The sequence below is a fragment of the Glandiceps talaboti genome, chromosome 17 (assembly GCF_964340395.1).
Source record: "Glandiceps talaboti chromosome 17, keGlaTala1.1, whole genome shotgun sequence".
Taxonomy (NCBI): Eukaryota; Metazoa; Hemichordata; class Enteropneusta; family Spengelidae; genus Glandiceps; species Glandiceps talaboti.
In genome coordinates this window covers 8,262,411-8,288,437 of record NC_135565.1, presented here as the reverse complement: position 1 = coordinate 8,288,437, position 26,027 = coordinate 8,262,411, and the positions used below count along the sequence as shown (strand labels likewise).

General features: G+C 34.6%; 2 protein-coding genes across 2 annotated transcripts in view; both read right to left on the bottom strand.

Moving 5' to 3' along the window:
- Nucleotides 1–419: 419 nt before the first annotated feature.
- On the bottom strand, nucleotides 420–13,407 carry LOC144448719 (CD151 antigen-like). Its single transcript, XM_078139020.1, has 7 exons — nucleotides 13,348–13,407; nucleotides 9,498–9,689; nucleotides 9,058–9,132; nucleotides 6,511–6,609; nucleotides 2,088–2,261; nucleotides 1,310–1,393; nucleotides 420–485 (listed from the first exon to the last, which is right to left on the bottom strand). The coding sequence occupies exons 1-7, from the start codon at nucleotides 13,405–13,407 to the stop codon at nucleotides 420–422; spliced, it is 750 nt and encodes a 249-aa protein (XP_077995146.1).
- Nucleotides 13,408–19,302: 5,895 nt separating this feature from the next.
- The window catches only part of LOC144447988 (CD151 antigen-like), a 78,597-nt gene continuing 71,872 nt past the window's right edge, over nucleotides 19,303–26,027 (bottom strand). The window contains exon 8 of the mRNA XM_078138127.1: nucleotides 19,303–25,462. Within this exon, the coding sequence (XP_077994253.1) occupies nucleotides 25,418–25,462 (45 nt within the window). The 3' untranslated portion in view covers nucleotides 19,303–25,417. The remainder of the gene's footprint in view (nucleotides 25,463–26,027) is intronic.

The following is a 26,027-nucleotide window of genomic DNA, read 5'->3' as shown; positions in this document are numbered from 1 at the left end:
TGTATAATTTTGACGCTGACACAAAAAATATTTGTCAACTATTAGCGTAATTAATATATTGATGTATGAATCTTACTTAAAGACTGGGGTTAAAACTAAATCGTAAAATATTACATGAAAGGAAAAATGTATAAAAAAAAGACATGATTCTTTTGATGTTCATTTCATGCTAGTTTCACAACACTGAAATGAATATCTAGAACAAAACATTGGTGGATAACTTGGTGGACACGTAGTTCTGCTTGCATATGGTATAATCGGGACTCGATTCTGACAATTGTCTTCCTATCGAGGCCCATGTCAGTAATCTAGACCCGTACACTGTCTGCAAGCAGAACTATAGTGGACACGTTGATGCAATGGTTTTCTTCATATAAATGTCTCTTTCACCATGGTCAGTATCTTGAGTGGTGTACTTCTTACACATAACTAGCATCTTTCTCAATACTCTGGTACAAACAGCAAGCGAATATAATACTGAAAAGCTGTTAGAGAGAAAAAATATATAAAATCGTAGAATGTCATTTTTTTTATAAACAATCCTTTTGCTAGTTAAGGTAGAAATTAATGCATCTTGCAAACAAATTTCCCTGAAAATTCTCTCCAAATTTTGTCATATGAAAGCTTGTTTCTGGTTCTTTTGAAACAATATTAAATAAATTAGGGTTCATCATCTTGTTTTCAATGAAACCATCAATCTTTTGTTTTCCATAGAGTTAACACAGTATTTGGCGGCCATATTGGATTTGGTGGCCATATTGGATTCTATGATGGTTTAATTTTGAATTCCTCTTGACCTCTATTTAAAAAATTTCTGTGGTGACCCCTGATTTTTTTTCTTGATTATAACTGAGAATGGGTTGGACTTTTCCTGAACAAAGTAACAGAAAGTTTACATAGTTTATTTCTGAGGCATGTCAAAACAGTGGCAATTCAATTTGTATTTTTATGCATGCAAAATAAAGTGTATCCTGTTACAACAATTTTCTTGTAATTATTATATATGTGCCAATGATTACTTGCACCAATGTGTACTCATATTAGTGGTATTTTCACTGCAGTGTAAGGCTGGAAACATTATATGCATACCTGAATGTAAATGGTATGCAAATGATGGAGCAAAATATGCAAATTGTTACTTGCATATGAAATCATTTGACTTCACTTTCAGCTTGACCACCCTCACGTGGTTGCTATGGATGCAATGACTCACGCAGGATCGCAAGACATCTGTTGCAAGACAAAAAATGGCTTATTCGTGCATTTACAGCCACTTCATTTTTAATACATGCGTAACCTTTGACCTTACCTCAATGACGGCAATAGCCAAGGCAAGACCAGCAATCACCTCCAAGTTGTATTGTACCCAACCAACCATAGATGTAAGACAACCCTTTAGAGAACAATATTTCACAACATTAGGTTTGTGTTTGTATTCATTTACACACTCAAGACTAGAGAGAATATATTTCCATATTTGGATGCATGCAAATGAGTATGCAAATATATTATAATAATGAGAACAGCATTGCATTGTATTAGGTTTGTGTTTGTATTCATTTACACACTCATGACTAAAGAGAATATATTTCCATATTTGGATGCATACAAATGAGTATGCAAATATATTATGACCTATTATCACATACTAGGAAAATCAGTATAATGTACCATATCCTGTATTTGGTATAATAACACAGGATACACAGCAGGACAACTGTACAAGTAATGCCAACTATATAAATAGCTTAATGACTTATGTATATATACCATTGAATTATCTATCACAGTGTATTGATATAACTATCTTGTCAGTCAATCTGATTTCAATTCTGATGTGGTAAATACGGCTCAATTTCCTTATTCATTTACTTCTGTTTCCTTTCATTTTTGTCGTCCGTTTTCAATTTGTTATTCCGGAAATGCATAATCATGTGGGAAAGAAACTGCGATCACCCGAAACATAAAAAATCAGATGACAACAAGCGATGGAAGCAGAGGTGTTATAAAATAAAGCAATATATGTGTGTATTTGTCTCTTTAACTATCAATTTTTATAATTTACAACCAATAGATTTATTACGTACCTCAGGCCATAACATATCTGGATTGTTAGCTTTGATGGTTCCTCTGGTACATGCCGGATAATCACTGTCCTTTATACAACAAGCCCTGGGTACAGCTTGGTGCTGTGTCTGATCTGAGAGATACCAACGACTTGTCTGCCAGTCCTTGTACAGCCTTGAACCACAGCATTGGTACTAAACATTACAATATAAGCATGTATTAATAATGTTAGAGATATGGTGATGTAGGGAATTATTTATCGTTTGTTCAGATTCAAAACCAGAATCTGAATCTGAATCTGAATCTGAAAAAAATGTTGATCTGAGGGAAAAGAGGTTGGAGAGGAGTTGAAATGAGTAGATGATAAGGTCATCTGTACGCTATAACATGACAGGGCGCCCTCACACATTGGTCATAAATGGAGCAAGCCAGTGAGGGCGGAGCGACATGACATAATCTTAGAGTCTAAAAGAGAAGTCTGCTTGTGGCATTGGAGATATAATGATGATACCAGGAGAAATGTTGAATATGTGAATTACCACAGATAAGGAAATGGATTCTCTTAAGTTGTATATGGTATTCTTAAAGTGATATGAAAGAACTTTCTCTACATTGTGATACATATTGTATAAAATGAGGAGTAGAAAATGGTAGGATTGTATTAAAAACAGAAATAACAAGTCCATGAAATGAGGTGAGTTTGAATCATATCGTAGAAAAGAACTGAGCTGGTAGCTGTAATACAGAATGGTTTGGTGATGAATGGAATAAAATTAGCCAAAAAAATATAGAAAAAATAGATATATGTAAATAAACTAGAGATGCAATAGATATGGCAATAGACAAAGAAATGTTAGTGTTTGGGGTAGAGTATAGACACACTAGTAATAGATGATTATAGATAACTATATATAGATGAATAAGGCATTGATTGTAAAAACTATAGACAATAGATAATTATAGATTAAGAAAGTTAAACATTGGAAGTAAATTATAGACATGAGGCTAAACAAAATAAAGTTAGTAAATTATAGACAAATAGAAGAGGAGTATAGACATGCAGAGAGTGTTTACTATTTAGAGTAAACTATAGATATAATAATAGACGGTATAGCCTGTTAGATGTCTATAGACAAAGAAAAGGATATTAGTACTGGCAGTCAACTATAGATGCTATAGAAGATAACTATTAAAGACAAAGAAAGGTTGGTTTGGGGTTGTAAATTATAGACAAAATAGATGATGCAAGTATATATATTAATAGCTTTAATAGTAACTAAGATGTGAGGTGATTTGACTCAGTGAAAATCATACAACAGCAGAGTTACTAAGCTTAGTTCATTAGGAACAGACTTTGAATAGAATAAGTGATGTTAGTATATTACATGCAAATGGGATAGAGGAACTTGAACTGTTAGGAAGAGAGATTGTAATGCTAGCCTGTTTATGGTGCTGTTGAGATACATTGTTAGCCCTCGGAGAAGACTGGGCTAGGTGGTATGACGAGCTAACGATGTATCTCGACAGCACAGTAAACAGGCTAGTATAGGACAGAAAATACATTTAGTATAAAAAGCACAGAGTATAAATATAGAGACACAATATTTTGATATGTTAATTTCTTTGACTTTATATAAGATCTTGATGTGTTCGTTTGATAGTAGATGAAGAGAGGAGGATTTATCTTTTATGAGGGTAAGATTTCAATAGATGGTTGTCATAGTTACACATCATTCTCTATGGGTGAGGATGATAAAGAAAATATCAAGCTAGGATTGGCACGGCATAAAATTCTGCAGTTCGAGAGAGAGAATAAGTTGCACAAGCAAGCATTTGGTAATTTATAATGAATGGCATTGTCGAACAAAATAAAATTGCATGAAAGTAACACAATAAAATCATGGCAAACAGTGAAGTTATACAAAAAAATAAATACAATGTATATGATCAATATATGCCGCAAAATATACAAAATTAATGCAAATATTAATGATAAAGCAAACACAGCAAAAATATGCATTATTACATGATTGCAAAGTCAGGAGAAAAGCATGAAATTTTTACAAACTGCCAAAATATAATTCAAGCAAATAAATTGAGATAGCTAGGAATAAAAGCGCGCAGAAGTATGGCAAAGGTGTAGGTGTTCTAATTCTGCTCATTTTTGCATGGTGCTTACAAGTGTATGTTTCATGATCTATCTGTCTGTCTGTCTGTCTGTCTGTCTGTCTGTCTGTCTGTATGTATGTATGTATGTATGTATGTATGTATGTATGTATACATGTATGTGTGTATGTATGTATGTATGTATACATGTATGTATGTGTGTGTGTGTGTGTGTATATGTATGTGTATATGTTGGAGGGTGAGTTTGTGGGGTGTGTGCATGTATGTATTTTGTATCATTGTGTCAACACTATCAATTAAATGATATTGCAACAGCCAATGGACAGCAAACATATAAAGCTATGCATCCATATGACAGCATTTGTGGTTAGAATGTAGACAAAATATTAACATAACAAAGTGAAAACAAGCACCAAGTACACCATGATGATGGAATACTGCACTCAACACACACACATCACATATACATGATATATCCTATCATATGGTTATTTGACAAAAAATTCAATTGTTAGTAGATAGCTGTAAAACAGTCATTGGTGGCGCTCTAATAGTTAACATTACACATTCACCATTAGTGCCAAAAATAACTGTATTTTATATTAGTAGCTACACCATTACAAACCAGCTGAGAGTTATAGTAGTAGAAATTTGTAGATAGCATATCAAACACTTATTGCAAAAAAATCCAAAGAAGAAATATAGTTTTCTTAATGGATGCAATAAAATATTCTATTCTATTCTATTCTATTCTATTCTATATACTACATGTATAGTTAGTTATATTTTCAATTAAGTTTTGATTTATATTATATGTTATTTGTGGTGTATTCTACATTTCTATGATTATTCACAATTTCTCATAGTTTGTTACCCCATCCTCTGTATTGAGGATGTGGGGGAGGGGGGGGAGTGAGGGAGGATGATCTCAACTGTATTTCAAACTCAAAGTTATCGCTGAGACTTTCTTTTGCCATTTTGTTTCTTTTTAATGTTTTCACTTCAAAAATGTTTTAGAAAACCAACTGAGGCTGATTTCTTTGTGAATTTTTTTCTCAAAAACTGACCAGATTGTGATGCACGTACATCAGCCTAGTGACTGCTGAACCCTTCGGTTTCACCAAGTAATTAATTCACATAGAAGCATAGAACACACCAAATTATTTGGGTAAATTTCAACCAGGCCTCTTACTGGAATAGTTAGTAAGTTAGCTGATACAGAATTCTACATGTTAATAGTTAGTTTGAAGACACTATCATGCATAGATAGAGTTCATGCAATCAAATGAACAGTCCTTATCAATTATCCGAACACCAACATATTATAATAGTTCTGTTTGCTGACAATGTAAAGTACCTGACTTTTTTTCCAGAATGTACATTTTATATACAATCTGAAAAAAAAATTCTTCCAGTTTTGGTTTATAATGTATCCATAATGTGTTCGGATAATCAACTGCCCACTGGTACATGCAAAGTGTTAGTGATCCCTTCATTACCAAACTTGTTCCTGTCAATTTTTTTTTCCATTAAAGTTTTCAATCGTCTGCAACTTCTTTCCACCAAAATTTTTTTTCGTTTGTTAGCAACGTCGTTTTTGTGCCGGAATTTCCACTTCACTTTGACTTCAATTGTTTATTTCTTGCTCAGAAATTGAGATCACAATACAAATTTATCATAAATGTTGTCATTCATGTGCAACCTAAGGCTTCCTGCCAAAATACCGGGCCAATAGCACTTTTTTATCGTCTGCAACTTTTTGGCAAATTTCATCTTCATTTTGGATTTCAATCCTGTATTTCTTACTTATAAATCAACTTCTAACAACAAATTGTTTTAAAGTTAAAGAGAATTTTTTTTTGTAATTTCAAAATTGCTCACTAAAACAACCAGATGCTTTACAATTATTGACAGATGTGTCTGGTATTGAAAGGGCAAATTAACATACACCACATCATTAAATTAAATTAAAGCCTCTCAGAACTTATAAGCTGGAAGGGAATAATTAGAAAATTAATAAAAAGTTGTTAGTTGGCATGCGCAATTATTATAAGGCAACTCATGCGCAAAGCAACAGGCGGTTAATGTCGACATATATATTCTGCCGTAGAGGGCGTGTTTCTGTTAAGACTCACGTCTCGTTGCAACTCGTCCCACCCTCTAGTATGGGCGTGGTAGTATCCATAGTGATAGTCAATGGATCGCTGCAAGAAGTAGTGCAGGAACCAAATCATCTGTAGTGAGAGACAGGGGAACAAAACAAACGATACAATGTTATAGTTTTGACTTGTTAATAAGTAAATATTGCATACTTACATCACGTTGAAGTTCGTCCCAACCCCTAGTATGTGCATGATAGTAGCCGTAATAGTAGTCAATTGAACGTTGCAGATAATCATCCATGTACCAAACAAGCTTTACAGGAGAAATAAAGTCATAAAGAGTTGAAAACGTATAACTTACTAATCCATAACTAACTAGCCATCTCTCTCTCTCTCTCTCTCGCTCTCTCTCTCTCTCTCTCTCTCTCTCTCTCTCTCTCTCTCTCTCTCTCTCGCTCTCTCTCTCTCTCTCTCTCTCGCTCTCCCTCTCGCTCTCTCTCTCTCTCTCTCTCTCTCTCTCTCTCTCTCTCTCTCTCTCTCTCTCTCTCTCTCTCTCTCTCTCTCTCTCTCTCTCTCTCTCTCTCTCTCTCTCTCTCCCCGAATTCCCCTCATCGATGACTCACTCCAAATTCACCCCCCCCCCACTCTTCCCGCCTGTAACGTACTCCAGACTCTCCTATAACTTCAAGGTAACATATCATCTCAAACATCTTTTTACAGGTATACATGTTCGCTTTTTTGGATCGCATCTCTATGACATCGTGCCGTTATATGACGTCATGTGACGTAATATCGTTATCTTCTTTATCGTCGACTTTTTTCAAGTGTCATCCACAGAGTTGGCCCTAAAACTGACTTTATTGTAACGATGTGTAATCAAAATAAACATACTTTGCTGGAAATGAATATATTTACCAACACATGCAGTTCATCGTCTGATAATAATTATCATTACCAAACATGATATACGTTTAGTAACCATGTGCCCATTTTTGTTTTCCACATACTTTGAATATTAAAGTTGTTTGCATTCACCAAACTACGAATTCATTGATTTCGAATTCATTCTCGACGCAGTTTAAAACAATTTTTGTCACGATAAAGTAAATGATATTAAAACTGGTTCTCTTGGACGCGGCCAAGCTAGAAACTCGGATCTAGGGAATTGATCAAATTGCATAATAAAGATATTAGTTTATATTCCTGATGTTGTCTTTGAACTAGCCGACACAGCGCCCTCATACTGTTAAATTTGATGTCATACTCTCATTATTGTATGAAACGACAATTTTCTCCGACAAATACACTCGCAAAAACTAACTGAAACCAATTCATCTCAGTATTAAACTTCCCCTTTCTCTATTGTGAAAAAATAATTTCTGTTATTTGCTAGTTTACGACAGAGCGCGCCGCTATTGTCTATTAATTACGTGATGGTAATGTGCTTAATTTCATAACCTCAACGAATACCTATGAGAGTGGACAGACACACTGGTAGCTGAATTTTCGCAACACGTAGACAAAGACATAATGATGACACCCACCATGCATCACACTTAATTTTGAATTAATACAAGTTGTGGTTGTTATGGCAACATCAATATAACACAATAGAAATGAAAAACGTTATGGAACGAAACGATTTGACAAGACAGGTCACGTGATTATTGTTTGTACTTCAGTAGAATTCATGCAAGGAAATGAAAAACGTTATGGAACGAAACGATTTGACAAGACAGGTCACGTGATTATTGTTTGTACTTCAGTAGAATTCATGCAAGGAAGCAAATGACGACTTTCCCAGTGGGGGTAATAGCATGTAGATAGAATATCCATAGCTGGTATAGTACTAGTATCCCGGGGAAGCACAGGGGAAGCAGACTATGATTTTCCCAGTGGGTGGTATACATCAGATGGAATGTCTTGTATGTGATAATTATTCAGCTGTTTGCTTGTTCTTCAGCAACACATGTAGAGCATTCGCCAATAAAATATTGGTATACACGTAAAATTGAACAAATTAACGACTTCAGTTACTTGTTTCATGCTGAATGATAAAATGTGGCTAATTCTGCAGTATTTGTGTTCAAATTCAATCGAGAAAAGTTCAAAATGACTGGGAAGCCAACAGAAGTGTTATATACAACATAGAAAACAATACTGTTAACTGTTGGTATTAGTACTAACAATGACGTCACACATGCCGCTAATTATGACGTCATAACATCGCTCACAAAAACGACATATTAAGACGACATCCCAAACAACGATAAGTATGTACAGTGGAAGATATTCACTAACAATGACGTAATATACTTCATTATGCTGTTGTACACAATGCTCTCAATCATGTGATATATGTGACTAACAATAACATCATGCACTTCATCAATAATGACATAATATACCTCACTAACAATGACGTAATATACCTCACTAACAATGACGTAATATACCTCACTAACAATGACGTAATATACCTCACTAACAATGACGTAACATACCTCACTAACAATGACGTAATATACCTCACTAATAATGACGTAATATACCTCACTAACAATGACGTAATATACCTCACTAACAATGACGTAACACACCTCACTAACAATGACGTAATATATGCAGACAATAACACAAAGCAATCATTTGCCAATAATAACTATAAACCATAACTATAACACAATGACGTAATAAACATGTAACAATGACATAATACAGTAACAATGACGTAATATACATAATGACTTAATATACTTACAGTCTCGTGGTAGATGATGGCAAGAATGAAGATAACACATTGTAGGATAATAATGATCAAAACACAGCTGAAGTACTGAAATATGAAAATAGAAACATAAATTAACTCACTTTTTTATGTTTTGATATTGTTTCTTGTGAGGTAATCTTTAAAATGTTATCATAATTATGGTACATGAAAGCCTAGAATGACAGACTTTTGGTTTTATAATACTACAGAGACGCTAATCAGGGCGAATGATTGTATTATGAGTGGGGACATGGCCGGTCAAACTGTACCATGTATATATGGCCGTCACTTCTGATCCAGACCGTGATTCCGAACAGCGCTCCTAGTGGCCAAACTATACAATCTTTTTTTTTTTTTCTGATAACAGGCATATTGAAGACAAGCTATACCCTGGCAAGGCTAAACTATGTTCAATGAATTCGAAAACCTACCGTTCCAAGGAGACACTTGCTCTCTCTGAGGGCACCGCAGCATCCGAAGAATCCAACAAGACAAATAACGGCACCACAACACAGCAACGTGTACATTAGGAGCTCAAACGTCTCCGCACCCAGTAGGTCCTGGAAATAATGCTGGTCTATGGCCATCCATATGCACACACCGATAATTGCAAGGCCACATAGCTGAAAGAAAGTAGAAACATATTTTTGTTTTGTTTCTTTTGAATTGTTAGGTGTAGGGGAGTGTTGCCAGCGACAACAAAACAAGAGATAGGTGCAATTTTACGAATTATATAAATGATAATAAAGTGTTTTTACTATTTTTGTTTTGAAGTTTTATAGTTGATGAGATTTATAACGATACTCCTTGCTCACACTCAGAAATGTACGTTTATTCGTATTTTTAATATTACAGTAGATATATGTGTGTTTGTTGCCAGATATCACTATACAGTATTTGGAGTTCAACTTGATGAAACTCACGTCCAGGCTGCTGTAATTTTCTGTAGCATTAATCGTCAAAACTTGCCTTACGTTTCAACAATGCGTGAAACCCGGACATTTTTTTCGAGGGCATAGGGACAGAATTTGGTGCCGTTCAAAACTCGGGATGTCAATTTGAACTTCATTGAAACATTATACAAATTATCAGATGTTCACATTTACCGAAAATGCATACAGCATAGACAGAAAAAAAACACCGTATTTTATACACATGCACAACTAACCAAAGGGTGAGATCGTAAACGAAGGTCGATGAAAAAGCTAACAATTCGGATTAATTGATGGTTTTGGCCCGTACCCAAATATCATCACTCCAAATGCGATTATGATTTCAATCTATTACTGTACTACTTATGGATACAATCAAAACCCCGAGTACAATGATTTATTTGTAATTATTGGCATTTTAACTATATTCAGTGAATAATTGTTGGTTGTGTAATTGAAAAAAAAATAATACTCCAGTAAACACAAATGATTCAGGAACGCAGGAACGCAAAAACGCAAAAGGTTTTCATATTTCTATATCCATTTTCTGGTCGGCCTTTATCGTTGTAATAAAATGTATATCAAAGTTTACACATCATGAAAGGAGACTCTGAACTACGGTCGTACCACGGCATGGTAGACATTTTGTGATGTATATGGGCCTACACGCTTCGTCAGGGCAAAGGTATTTGATGAATGTCAGAGATAAACACAGTCGGTGTGGTGAGTAGGTGGTGACGTCACCAGTAGTTTGATAATGCTGTTGGCTAAAAATTAACCAAATGTTGATATACAAGAAAACAAGAACGACTACATAACTTGTGACACCGTGATTGAACATATTTTGAAATAGGAATAGTTGAAGTGCATAAACAAAGCAACAGCATTATGAACTAATATTGAAGTGCTAATTGTCAGGTGATAGGTCATGTGATATTAATAATTTGCATACAGAGTAAAACGCGGCCATACTGTACTTTTGAAACGACTTGAACTTGCACCATCAGAATTGGGATGTAACCCATTGACTGAAATTGTGATGAAATGGTGACGTCATTGTTTGGAATGTGTTTTGATCTCAATGAGAATCATGAGAATTGTGATAAAATAGTGACGTCATCGATGTCGAATTATTATAAATGGCAGTCTGCCATAATTTTAAAATCAGCATGTGTACATGTGATGTAAATGTGTACTGGAAAAATTGGAAGATTTTAATTCTCTTTCTTATTTTACTCGTTGTGACCCGAACACATTTGAAATTTTGTTTAATAATTAATAATTAGGGACATTTTAAAATTGTTAGTTGTATTTACATTCCCACGTTGACCTTTCCTGTACATGTAATTATCATAAAGTTTCGCTGCCATTTCTCATTTGATTTTCATTCTGAGGCAAAGCAACTCACACGATGTTCGCCACCAATAAATAAAAGACATTTTTTTTTAAAGAAACAAATATTTTGAGGAGACAAATAAAATTCATTATGATTTTAATGGTTTAACCTAATACTCGATTAATGAAAGCAGTGACCTTTAACCCTTGACCTTGATTGTTACCATTCACCGAAAATTATGCACAACTTAAAAATAGACAAATACAGTAGAAGTTCTACAGTAAATTACTTGGCCATGCTCTTAAGTGTCTACTTTGGCCGTTTTCTTAATTCTAAGATCTTAGTAATATGGTTGTATTGTCTACCATAAATTTAATACACACTATTTTATTATAGTTTATGTCGGGTTAGCAAATAGAGATACAGGACTCAAATAAACAACACATGTAGACATTATACACCAAAGGTCTTAGGTTACCATCTAGGCTGTGATAAGGCTTTATACTGGCAGGTAACAGAATGACTTGCTAGCTGTCACCTTTTTAATCGAATCAATGTAAAATTCTAACAATTTTGATAAGATTTTGTGAACTTAGAACATGTGTGATACTGCAGAATGATTGGTATATTGTAATGAACGTGTCCCTAGACTAGCATTACTATAAACACACAAAGGACAGACAGACAGACAGACAGACAGACAGACAGACAGACAGACAGACAGACAGACAGACAGACAGACAGACAGACAGACAGACAGACAGACAGACAGACAGACAGACAGACAGACAGACAGAAAGACAGACAGACAGACAGACAGACAGATATAGAGTGACAGGCTGAGAGATAAACATGTACAGACATAAAAAATAAATGACTAGTCAGAAAAGCTTCAATTTTTAAATTTGTGAAATAACCCACTTCAACCTCGTAGCTCACGGATATCAAAAGTTGCTTATCCAGACTATGAATGTATCAAAAGTTACTTACCCAGACTATGAATGTATCAAAAGTTACTTACCCAGACTATGAATGTATAAAAAGTTACTTACCCAGACTATGAATGTATCAAACGTTACTTACCCAGACTATGAATGTATCAAAAGTTACTTACCCAGACTATGAATGTATCAAACGTTACTTACCCAGACTATGAATGTATCAAAAGTTACTTACCCAGACTATGAATGTATCAAACGTTACTTACCCAGACTATGAATGTATCAAAGGTTACTTACCCAGACTATGAATGTATCAAAAGTTACTTACCCAGACTATGAATGTATCAAAAGTTACTTACCCAGACTATGAATGTATCAAACGTTACTTACCCAGACTATGAATGTATCAAAAGTTACTTACCCAGACTATGAATGTATCAAACGTTACTTACCCAGACTATGAATGTATCAAAAGTTACTTACCCAGACTATGAATGTATCAAACGTTACTTACCCAGACTATGAATGTATCAAAAGTTACTTACCCAGACTATGAATGTATCAAACGTTACTTACCCAGACTATGAATGTATCAAAAGTTACTTACCCAGACTATGAATGTATCAAAAGTTACTTACCCAGACTATGAATGTATCAAACGTTACTTACCCAGACTATGAATGTATCAAAAGTTACTTACCCAGACTATGAATGTATCAAACGTTACTTACCCAGACTATGAATGTATCAAACGTTACTTACCCAGACTATGAATGTATCAAAAGTTACTTACCCAGACTATGAATGTATCAAAAGTTACTTACCCAGACTATGAATGTATCAAACGTTACTTACCCAGACTATGAATGTATCAAAAGTTACTTACCCAGACTATGAATGTATCAAACGTTACTTACCCAGACTATGAATGTATCAAAAGTTACTTACCCAGACTATGAATGTATCAAAAGTTACTTACCCAGACTATGAATGTATCAAACGTTACTTACCCAGACTATGAATGTATCAAAAGTTACTTACCCAGACTATGAATGTATCAAAAGTTACTTACCCAGACTATGAACGTGAAAATAAAGAAGAGAAGACGGATAAGTCCCATTCCAAGCCCCATGGTGCTTTGCGGTGTGTTTCAACTTCCTAGGAGGAGGGAAAGAAGGCTGTTATTGATTGGTTGAAAGTGAAAACGTGTACCGAGGAAGACAAAAGAACATCGGTAGATATGAACTCGAATATGAATTGAATTCAATATGGTTTCTGATCGTTCACTTATGTACTGACCCTATAGCACTAGTTAGTGTTACATCATACATGTATTTCCGATAGCTTTTAATTCAGAATCCCTTTGTTTGAATTCTAAAGTTTGAGACAAGAGCTATCATAGTGTACCATTAGTCTGGATGTCAACGTGGACTGTAACTAATATATAAACCACAGACAAGTAACTTGTCTGTGTATAAACCGAACTATACTTTGTACCACAGTCACTTGTGATGAAAGAGTCAATCTATGGATGTCATGGTCCGAGTACATCTTGAATAATTGCTTTATTGGCTACATGAGAATATCAAACATTGTGTCCTCCCTGTTACAGCTTACAGTGACAATTTTATGAATGTTCTAAAATAATGCAATTATGAAATCATTTTATAGTACAGCATGCATTACTCGTAACTGCACACACGTGATGTGACTGTGTCTGTGTATCAACAACCGTGTCTCCAGAATGTGAACAAAATGTACACGCACATATTATATAGGCATCGAAATATTGCCATAGCTTTTCATATCTCGATGTTTAAGTTACGCCATATATCATAATCACAGACAGCAAACTGCCACTATCTTAGCCACATGCTATGATTAATTGCTGTGCTAGTCTTCCTTTATACCTTACAGCAAATTCACGAACTATTTGACATCGTAGAATCAATGGATTACGTGTAAACAACGCCGTGTTTCATACACTTGGGCATCTGAAAATCATTGCATAGCATATCTTCGTTATTACAGTCTAGTTCAGTTTGCACATACACAATATGAAGTGTGGAACTCGTTACATGGGCTACAGGTGACCGCGGTAAGTGACGCGGTGCCAACTTTGACTCGAATTCGGTCAGAGAGACATAGCCTACACCGACGTGCATGGTATATCAAAACTGCATATCACGCGAAAGTTCGGTTTATATAGTACATTTGTATCGCCAAAATATCACTGTAAGTTAGCTACTTTAATATCAATTAGACGGTATATTCTTATTCCATATCGTCAGAAAAATAAACTGTCTGGCGTATGTACATACATCTGTATGTTATACAACAGTGTACACAATGCGACAAGTGACTAGTACGATGACAAACTAGAACTCTGAATACAAATAGGTGTGAATAAATATTCAATTATACCAAATTATGCAATACACGACGACACGGAAATATGTAGAACAGTAGAATAGACAAAACTTACACCGGACGAAATATGCAGTTAATATGGCTTCCCGCTCTGGTAGTTGGAGATACAGGGTAATGAATTACTTATTAACTTATTGAAGGTAAATAAACTATGAACTGTTACCGCCAGGTACATCATAACGCCTTTATAAAAACAACACATTTTATCACTGCTTGCCCCTAAAAATTCTCGTAACAATTAAAGAAGATTCAATAAACATTCGACGTTCTTAAAAAATAAGTTGTGGCCGAAGAGTTCGAATTTGTAGATCAATTAATCGAACTGCGCAGGTGTTAATTTTTTCTTCACGAAGTGGCGTCGGAGATGACCCCATGATGATCAGCGCTAAACGGAATTTCGCACTTCTCTGCAATGATTTTTAGAATAGAATCACGATTTTTGGAAAAGTGAACATTAGATGATATGTTTGTAACCTGATCATATTGGCTTCAATGGCAAAATTAGACAAAATAGGGTGTCGCTGTTCTTTTGTTTCATCACGCACGTTATCGAATACCTGTGGCGGCCATATTGGATAAAAACACATACTTTGCACGAGTAAGCTTATGATTCGAAACGCCACACAGGTGCAACTTATATTAACAGGAAAGTGGAGAAGTTTCCGCGTGATTTTTAGATACTTGTTGTTTTATTTGAAAAACAAGAACAGTATTTAAATTACATCAGGGATTTTTTTGGATTAAAAACATTAATTTTCTGACAAAATCCACATATCAAAGTTTCATTTCAAAATGAGCAACTGTAACTCCTTACTTAACCGTACGTGTGGTAGCTTAAAACAACTATTAAAATAAATATTCGAGAAAAGTAAACTTACCTTTTATAATATCCTTCTGCAATTATACACAAAATTGCTAAAAATATCCCAGTTTTAGTGGCAAAGGACACTATAAAAGTCAAGAGTTTGGAAGACCGTTAAAATGTTGGACACAATACTGGCTTTGACCCCACCCGTCACTATAGGGATAGAAATATGACGACTATGATGATAGCGTACAACCTTTGGACTCACTCCCACTCAACGATCTAACGCGTCAACTAGGCATTCTGTTTGTGTTTTATTTTTCATATTTTTTCAGAAATAATTTCAGAATTCCACTTCCAAATGAAATTTCTATGCAGTGCTCGATTAATTTTTATACGGTATTAGCAAGTTTTAAGACAGTTGAAACATTAGTCAGTTAATTGACGATTCAACGACTACAATCTGTAGCAGTACGTGGGTTGTCGTCTTTTGGGGGTGTGCTTTTAAATTGGAACAGCCCAAATACTTTGCAGTGATGTCCCCCGCTCCTAGTCCAGGCTGCCATTACTCAGCGACTGCGACTCCCACGAGAATATGTTTTGTTGGTTCATGTAAAAATGGACAGATTGCCGAATTTCTTACAGCCCCCCCCCCACCACCACCACCACCGCCACCACAAACCAAAACTCGTTGTCTATAGTGAGACAACTTTATTCTAACACAGATTAAAAAATTAAAATATGTCATTTGAAACTAGAAATATTTAATATATGTGACAAGCTATCATAATATATAAACCATGCGTAAATTATAGTCCTGCAGTAAATGATTAATATACAGTATACCCAGACAAACTCAACCATTGTTCAACTATCCTTATCTGGACGATATCCATGTATAGACGCAAGGTTGGCTAAAATCAACACTCGTTTGGTGTGTATGACGTCATTTTTTAGACTCTTAGGTACTATACTATGATATAGAACACTTAGTAGATTAAAATATTTATTGCATCCGTTAAGAAAACTATACATTTCTTCATTTGACTTTTTGCAATAAGTATTTGGTGCTAAAACAAACTAATAAATATATAAACTATAGTAATAATAGTTAACAAAAATAAGGTTTATACGAAAGTATAAATGTAATTTATTTCTTTTATTCGTGAAATCGTTTGTTTACTCGTGTTTTGACTCTCAACAAATTGTTGGCGAGATGATGATAGTGTTTGCTTTATCATACTTACATACTTTAACAACATACATAAATGCGATAGTCCAAAAAGAAGAACAAATTATACAACCATATCAAGTCACAGTTACTACTTGTACTTTTTAGTTTTACTACATGACACAGGTACTCGAATCAATCTGTGATTACTTTTTTAAAATGTGTATAGTGGTTAGTGGTCTTATTTACTATACACATTTTTAATCATACAGATTGATAAGAGTACCTGTGCTACATGACATGTACTTATTGCTTGGCCCGATTATATAGGCGGTGAAGGGAACAACGTTTCCGCAACAATCTTCTAAGCTGGCGGGTAGACGTATTCGATATCAAATACGCTACAAGATCACTATACGAAAAGTCATATTTGACATTGTCTTTCCACCGGGGTAAATCTTTAGCTGAGGATGTGTGAATGTGGTGGTAAGTATGAGACGAAGTTCCACCTTTGACTTAATTCACCCCCGGTAATCTCTCACTTGGGGGTTGTAGACAGTCAAAAGTGGTACTGCGTCTCATACTACCCTGGACAGAGATAGTGGTTAGGTGGGTCACAGGTAGGGTAATGGTTGGGTAAAGGTGGGTAAATTTGACTTTTCGTATAGTGGATGGAATCATTGATCGTAGCTACAACACCTTTGAAGTCAGTAAACTCGAACCAGATGCCTTTTGCCGCTTCTTACTCTTCTGATTTGATAGGCCACGGATATTTATAATGTCGGACTGTCATCACATGTCATTACGCTGTAATTTTGCGATGTCAATTGCAAGTGACTCGCGAGCAACGAAATTTTAACAGTGCTGGTAACATTTTTGTGGAGTCAGATGACGAAAGGTAGTAATATAGTGAGATTACTGTCGAACCAGACAAATATATCACAATGTTCGACAACTTTCAACTTCGAAAATTGAACAAATGAGTATCATGTATTGAAAGCCGTATCAGAGAGCGCCCTCATCGACATATTCGGAATTTCTAAACTAGAATACATCACACATACACCAACTGTAACTTTTCGCTATTTTGATTAACATTTGAAGGTTGAAATTTACACTAAACCTTTCCTCGGGATGGAAACGGTCTAAACATTATAACTGGTTGAATTATCTGTCTTTGATAATATCAAAGAGTATAAAAACGAGGTAGTACTATGCAGCTGTTATATAAATTGATAAACTTTCCCATTGATATGCCTAAAACAATTGTGTGGTTCTGATTAATATTTCACTCAATTTTAGAGAAGGTGAAGTAGGTAGATTTTTGTATATTTCAATTTAAAAAAAATTCATATGTGAGTGTTAAGTGCAGGTAGTCACGTTTTCAATTGTTTTCCATATGGTCTCTGTGTTATTGGTTTCTTCTCATCAGATGTACAGCTATTACAGATTGGAAGAACAGTTTTGTACATGTCATTGTTGATGTCAGTTTCCACATCCATAAATTTCTCGCTAGACTTCACAATATTCATGATTTTATTTATTTTTTCTCGAATACGTAAAAAAAGTTTAGGGTCGCCGGGCAGTGAAAAACTGGGAGGGGTTGTGTAACCGGAACCGAACAATTTTTTTAGGCCTGATGTCACAAACTTTCTACATATATATATATACGCTGAGTTAGATGTAGTTCTTTGCATATTGCACTAAGAACTGTATTTATAATTTAATAAGTCCACATAGGACATTTAATAAACAAAAATATAAAAGAACATAATTAATATAAGTGGTACTAACTTGATGCTTGTTTGTAAATAGTTGGAGTAATAATCTTTAATCGTCCAAATAAATTTGGAAATTTGTTGAATGGTTGCTACAGGAGCAGCGCCCTCTAGTGTTGAAGCAGGGGAAACTGGAGTACCTTGGGAAAACCTGCGTTGTTCAGCAGGGTCAAACTGAGCATCACCCTTCTTACATACAGACCTGGTTAAATTGTAATCAAACCCAAACTTGGCCTATGCTTGGTGGGCTCGAACCAAGACTGCATAGTTAAGAGGTGTGTGAACTAACCACTCGGCCAACTACAACCCAGGTACATGCAGATCTACTCTTTTGTTTGAAACTATGTAAACTAGTGAGTTGCAGACATGTTTGATCACTAAATGATCCTAAACTTTTATTTCTTTATTGAGCGTAAAAACTTGACATCCCTGTCAACATAAAATATATTAATTCTTTATATAGTTTCAAACAAATCTCCAAGCAACATCTACTGGAGTAGTGCATTCACCACCAAATCAATGAAGAAGTAGTGTACCAAGGCAATGACCCTACATGTCAACATACCAAGCAATGTTATACCAAGTATAACTGATCAACTGTATATTTGTAATTTCAATCGTGTGTACATAATACATTATATATTTTGAGTCATATTAAGTTCTTGATGTGAATTTCTGTATATAAATAAGTGAGGAGACAGGCCCAGACTAACTGTAAGCTATTTCCTGACTCCCCATTTACCCACTGTTATATTTATTCGGGGTAAGTAAACTTATTATTATTATTAAATTCAACAGTAACAAATGTTGTCAATATGAAGAAAAAAAATGAAAAATAGACAATTTTCAGAAAAAGGACAAAATTTTATTGAAATCAACAACATACTACTATACATACAGGAAAGTAATGAAATCAATTACAGATATGAAATTAAACTGTATTGACTCGAAAATATCAGTATACCATTACACCCCATCATCCCTGGTATTCATTAGAATTTCCCCAAAAAATGTTAAAACATTAAAACATAAATTTTAGCTCTGACTCTTAAAAGTCATTGATCTATACATCCTGATAGTAATGGTTTTGAAATAACATATCAACCTGTGCCCATATTCAAAATACACGAGTTGTTACCATGGAAATCAAGACTATTTGAAAACGCAATACATTTTTGTGTTTGTATTTCTTGTATAATTAATGATTTGGGCTATCATAATGTTTGGAAATCATTAAATTTATTGTTCGGAATGTTTTAATTTGAAAGTGAATGTGTTCCCACATCTCCCTGCTTTTCGAATGTGATTGGTTGACAGCGTTAGTCTGATCGGCTCTTCTAAATATACGTTGGCAAACACTTGTCTCCAGTGAGGGGTGAGGGTAATCAAAGATAAAAAGGTGTTAAAATAGATAAATGAATATTTATAAACCATGGCAACAAGTTAAAAGAGAGTCCCAATAGTAACTTGTCTTCAATAGTCTTGGCACATTGAACTGTGTGGGCACAGGTAGACATAACTCTAATTGTGACCTCATGAATAAATGCCAAGATTCAAATTATCACCGAATTAAAATCTTAAAATGTACCACTACTAGGTTATTTTTATACTAGCCTACTTAATTTGCCTGTTTTCATGCAAAATTCAATATCTGACTTCACCTGGTGAAAAGTGGTATATATGCAAATGAGATAAAAATAGACCAATCAGATGAAAGTTAGCTTACATGACACAGTGGTTGGCCGCAGCTCTTACCAGGTGAAATTCAGGTATGGTATAATAATACAATATAAATGACAAATGCTCAATCAGGAGAATTAGAATCATCTGGTACATAATAGTTTATATGCAAATAAGATAGCATGCAGGTGATTACTTGTTTCCATGCAAATTAGATGAGGCTACAACCAATGGAAACTAAGCAATGTGTGAAATTATGTATACCTAAAACAAACGTGACCAAATGGCAATTTCTGGACTTCTAAATAATGACTGCTGTCATGTAGGACCTGCATGGCAAGACACCTATAGGTTTGGCCCAAAAGGTTGCAATTACTTATCACATTATCTCCAGTGAAAGTGATTTTTTTAACGTTATTGCTTTGTTTTAGACGATTAAGGTTCTACCAGTCATTGTGTATAGCAATCTTTGGTGATTCTATTGAATTCACGTGGAAATGTTGAGTTCAATACATGTATTGTATTGAAACTGCAATCAACCAATCTAAACCAATTATTTCAAAACACTCCTTTCAGCCTCATTTGCATACGACAATCTGATTGATTAAATCAAGACATCCCTTTCAGTTTCATTTCCATACTGCGATCTGATTGGTTAAGTCAAACACTCCTTGCAGCCTCATTTCCATACGGCAATATGATTGGCTAGATAAAACAATTTGACACTAATCTCTCAAAAAGTACATCTAATGATAAGTACTTCAAACAAAGTACAGAGAGTTGATTATCAAAATATTGCCATGGCAACAAATGACGAAATATCATCAACTTTTTCAAGGAGAAATACATATTCAATCTCTTTGTGATAGCATTTCATCTATATTTGCGAGGCAATAAATCACTGTGGTATGATATTGACTTGTGAATGTGAATCCTTCTGTTATTGTAGAGAAATACAGACATAAGGTGAACGTCTGGCAAGAACCAAGCACCAAGATAAAGAAGAAGGAAAAAATTTACACCATTATTTCCCAGATTATGAAAAAATTACTACTAAAACGTTAATATCTCAAATAACTTACGACCAAAATATGCTACATTTTACAATCACAAAAATATTACATCACTAGTAAAAATATTGTTAGGGTGGCCCTTTTTAAATAATTCTATATTTCCGATACAGATAGCGTCAATAGCCTTAACCATAACTTGCGTACTTTGAAAGTACTTTTTAGGTTTTGATATATTAACTGGACAGCATTGGAATTTAACAGTCTACGTGTTCAAGACACAAAAGTTAAAATAAAACTCAGAAGGCCTGTTTGATTTCTTAAAGGTCCTGAATATCAGTGATAAGGACACATTTTGCCCAGTTGTCCCAAATGTTGACAAGTCGTGCTTCATTCCTCAGCTGGCCAAAGAGGGCGCTATTAATAAAATGTCACACTTCAGTGAAGTTGTATTTTATGGGTTGGTCATAGAGGACGCTATTAATAAAATATCACATCAGTGAAGTTGTATTTTATCTGATCTGACCGTAGAGGGTGCTATTAATAAAATTTAACACGTTAGTGAAGTTGTATTTTATCCAATCTGGCCATAGAGGGCGGTATAAATAAAATTTCAAGAAGTGTACAGGTTGGTATTTGATCATGGGTAATATAGAATTACTTAGGCCCACCCCTTGTGGCAAGAATATTAAAAGTTAAAAATCAATACAATGGCTTATTTTTATGGAATGAATAAGGAAGAGGTGACAAGTTGGTAAAACTAAATTTTTTTTTTAGTTTAAATATAAGATAAGAATTCTGTATACAAGTTCCTGCATGGTGACTAATTTTTTTTCATTTTCTTTCTTCATGAAACATTTCAGGAACAGAAACTGAGCTTAAGTGTCTTTTCGCTTCATGTTTAGATATACCTGTAATATTCTATATACTGATGAATTAGCATAATTTATTCAATAACATAATTTGCATGTCTTCTTTGCCAACAGCTGTTCTAACAACATGACACAAATAACTTTAAAGCTGCACTAGCTGCAACTGAAATGTTTTTTTTTAACTCTGTTCTTAGATATTTGACATTGTTAAAATATCGTAGTATTGAATTACCAGAGAGTAAACATATCTGTGTAGCAGTACACATAGTAAACTACAATAAATCAAATTAAATTGATTTTGGAGTCTATACCCAAAACTCAGCACCCCAATGCATTTACGACTTCAACCTGTTACTTTACTAATTATGGATGAAATTACCCTCTAATTAACATATACAATGTCTAATTATAGGTATCTTAGAACAATTTTCAGTTGGTTGGCTGATTGAAAAAATCATGCCTTCATTGCAGCCAGTGTAGCTTTAATACAAACAACGCAAATCTTTTCACAACCAAAATATGGCTGCTGTCTTGACATTCCCCAGCAAAACACTACAGGCATTTTAAGTGTGACGTTTACAACAGCGCCACCTAGTGGTGGCATATGGGAAACTATGTATCATTTGCACACACCATAGATTGCATGGGTAAGATAGTCCTGAGTGGGGATATCAAATTCATGATTTATCAGTTAATTATAAATCAATTTCAACAAAGTAACTGTGCATACATAATTATTTCAAATGACTGAAATGAAACACTCCAAAATGAAGTCACACACTTGGATAGTTTGTTAATAGCCCCAGTGGCTGTATTTTTAAAACTATTTTTGTTAATCGTTGCCAGTTGTGGTAAAATTACACCCAACTTTTTTTTTTGATTCTAATTAGCTGAATTAGCCTGTCTACAAGTCATTGATGGTACTGTGTACACTACACTGCCTTGATGTCCTTAGGTAAACAGTAAAAATCAACAGAATTACCTGTCTACAAGTCATTGTTGGTGTATACACTGACTTGATGTCCTTGTGTAAACAGTTTGATTATCCGAGCCAAATCACCTATCTACTAATTGTTGTTGTTGTTGTTGTTGATGATGATACTTTATATACTGGATTGATGTCCATGTGTAAACAGTACAAATAAACAATTTGACCAATTGAAATTTTTTGTCAAAAGTTGATGGTTGCTGATAAGGGTTCAATTACTTGACAATTATCGACACTGCAGCAAGTAACAAATAAAGAAGTCAAATATTGAAGAACTAAAAAAAATGAAGTAAAGAGTAGTTTCAGCTAGTGGGGCTTGTTAATCCTAATTGTTAGCATTTAAGTCTTTGTTATACTGTTACTCAAGGATGTATTTAGACATACCATTAAAGACTACCACTTTGTTAAATTCCCACTTACTACAGCGGCAACCTGGGTTTCGGTTTATTCAGATAAACATATACTACAGCTATTATATTATGCAGTTAAAACAAAAAATATGGAATATATACTCTGGTCGTTTTATGTCACGACAATACGTATCTACGTCTCTGTTTCTGCTGTGTTCGAAATATGAGTCAAAACATTCAAAATTACCATTACTTTCACCAATTTTTCTTTCACATTACTGGCACTGGTATTGTTATGTTATTCTCCAATAATGTCTTCATTCAGCTGGTAAATATTCATAAGCTAAGGGTTGTCGTAGTGACAAAGGCCCCTTAGGTCACTTGTATTTTCCTTGGCTGAATATCGGGGAATAACATCTAAATGACTGGACATGTCGGAATAAGCTAGTGAATAAGATGTTGATTCATTAATTATGCACACACTATTAAAGGTAGCACTTTCTGATCACTTTTAAGCTTCGATAATCTTGCAGTGAGCATACCACACCAAACAACAATAGTTTTATTTTGTGTTTATCTTAGTAAACCGAAACCTCAATTGCCGCTGTAGTATATCCCATAATATCTAATCAAATATTTTCTGTAAAATTCAGAATTTCAAGTAACTTTCTTTACTGCTTAATTTTACTGAATTAGCTACAAAAAATCTACATCTTCAAAATCCTACATATTTTCATAAAATCAACAAATCATTTATCTAAGAAGATTTTCAATAAAATAACACTGCATCCAATCTTTTGTTAGCTGCCATATTAAAAAAAATGCTGGACCTCTCTCAAGAGTAATTTTTGTGACAAGATTCCAAAAGATCTCTCTATTCTTGCATACACTGTCTAGCATTGAGTCTTTACATAGTGAACTGTGTGCTAGATGTGTATGTCAGCTCAAACAAACTTTACTTACAATGACTTGAGTTGCATGGTCTATCTATGATAAAGATGTATAATTAGAATCACTAAGATGGCAATTTGCCAAAAAACATAATTGCCTTGACACAATGCCAAATTTATTATTGAGTTGGCATTTTGCCAAGATTGATATTCATTTGGCATTTTGCCAAAACAGATACAATTTACAGTAGTTATATGCTTAAACAATCCAACCTCACTAATAGGAATACTTAATAGTATGACTGAACTCCATGATGTCTGAGTGCAAGTGTGGCATACTCGGAGTATTTGCATGAGTGCTTGCAGTGTTCTCTGTGCCCGTACTTTCATGAATGTTGCGAGCACCCACACTGGAAGTCACATGTCATGGGGTTCTGTTATTATCACATGTTTTATCTGAAATGACAAATTTCCATAAAAATCATACAGCACGATTTCTTGCGTAGCGAGCAATCATGCCCTCATTTACATATCATTTGCATGCAGGTATGCAATAATGTTTTCGGTATTGCACTGCAGTGAAAATATCACTAGTGTGTGCGCGCACCAGTGCAAGTATGGTACATATGTACTAATATACATTTTCTGTATCAAAACATTTTTATTTCCATTTCTCTTTTTTATCACGTTTCTGTCTTCAGAATATTCATTAGTGAGATTGAAGTGTCAACATGTACATTGGCGACTACTAATTATACTATTCAAATAAACTAATTTTGAACTTTTGAGACCTTCAGATGACTGACTGATATCTGTTACTTCAAAATCTGTTACTTCAAAATGAAATTATAATAGAGATTACCTGATTGTTATACATTTAATTAATCAATTAATTATTCATTTTGAGTTGTAAGTTGGAATTTTAATATCAATTTTACACTCATCATTTCTATGCTAGTAACTAACGTAACACCAGTATTGCTGTTTTGAAATGATACAAAAGTTGTGAGTGGAGTAGGGGGTGTGTTGGTTACCATGGTAACCAAATAAGCAAGGAAATTTGTACTAATCTGAATTTAATTTGGTGGTTCTACACATTTTTTTACTTGAGATGGTCTTGTTACATTCATCAGCTGTATCACTATGGGAACTGTATCCATGGCAACCATTACAGCTGACGGAACAGACAGACGGCAAACACCATTCCAAATATCTGTGAACAAAACATAATGGGAGATATTATAGTTCTTCATTGCGATAATCTATGTTCAAAGCCAATCAAACACCAGTAAACTGTCTGTATACCAATATGCTACATTCAGGTTGTCCAAAAAACAAAAGATTGGATACTTTATCCACTGGGGGCGCTATTTGGAAGTGAATGAAAGATTCATTATGCAAACCTGGGAGGCACCTAAAGTTGCCCCAAGTTGTGTTTGAATACTACATGATGTCACTCACGCTTGGGGTGCTCCAAGTCGACTCGTGAAGCCAGGGCAGCATGGGGATTGACCGGAATAGACTGGGAGGGGTAAGATGTGGTTAGTTACTTTTAAAAACTGATTCCAAAAAAGAATTCTCCCAAATTTTGAGGATCTCTTTCCATATTTAGTGAGGAAATTATTCTCCTTTGAATTGTCTAAAATATTTTGGAAAGACGGACCAATTTATTTATGGTGATTCCTAGATTTAGTCATAGGTTCCCAGAGGTACTCTAAATGCAATAAAATGCGTTCAAGTTTCACTCAACCTGAGGCTCCCAAGCGATGTCAGTTACC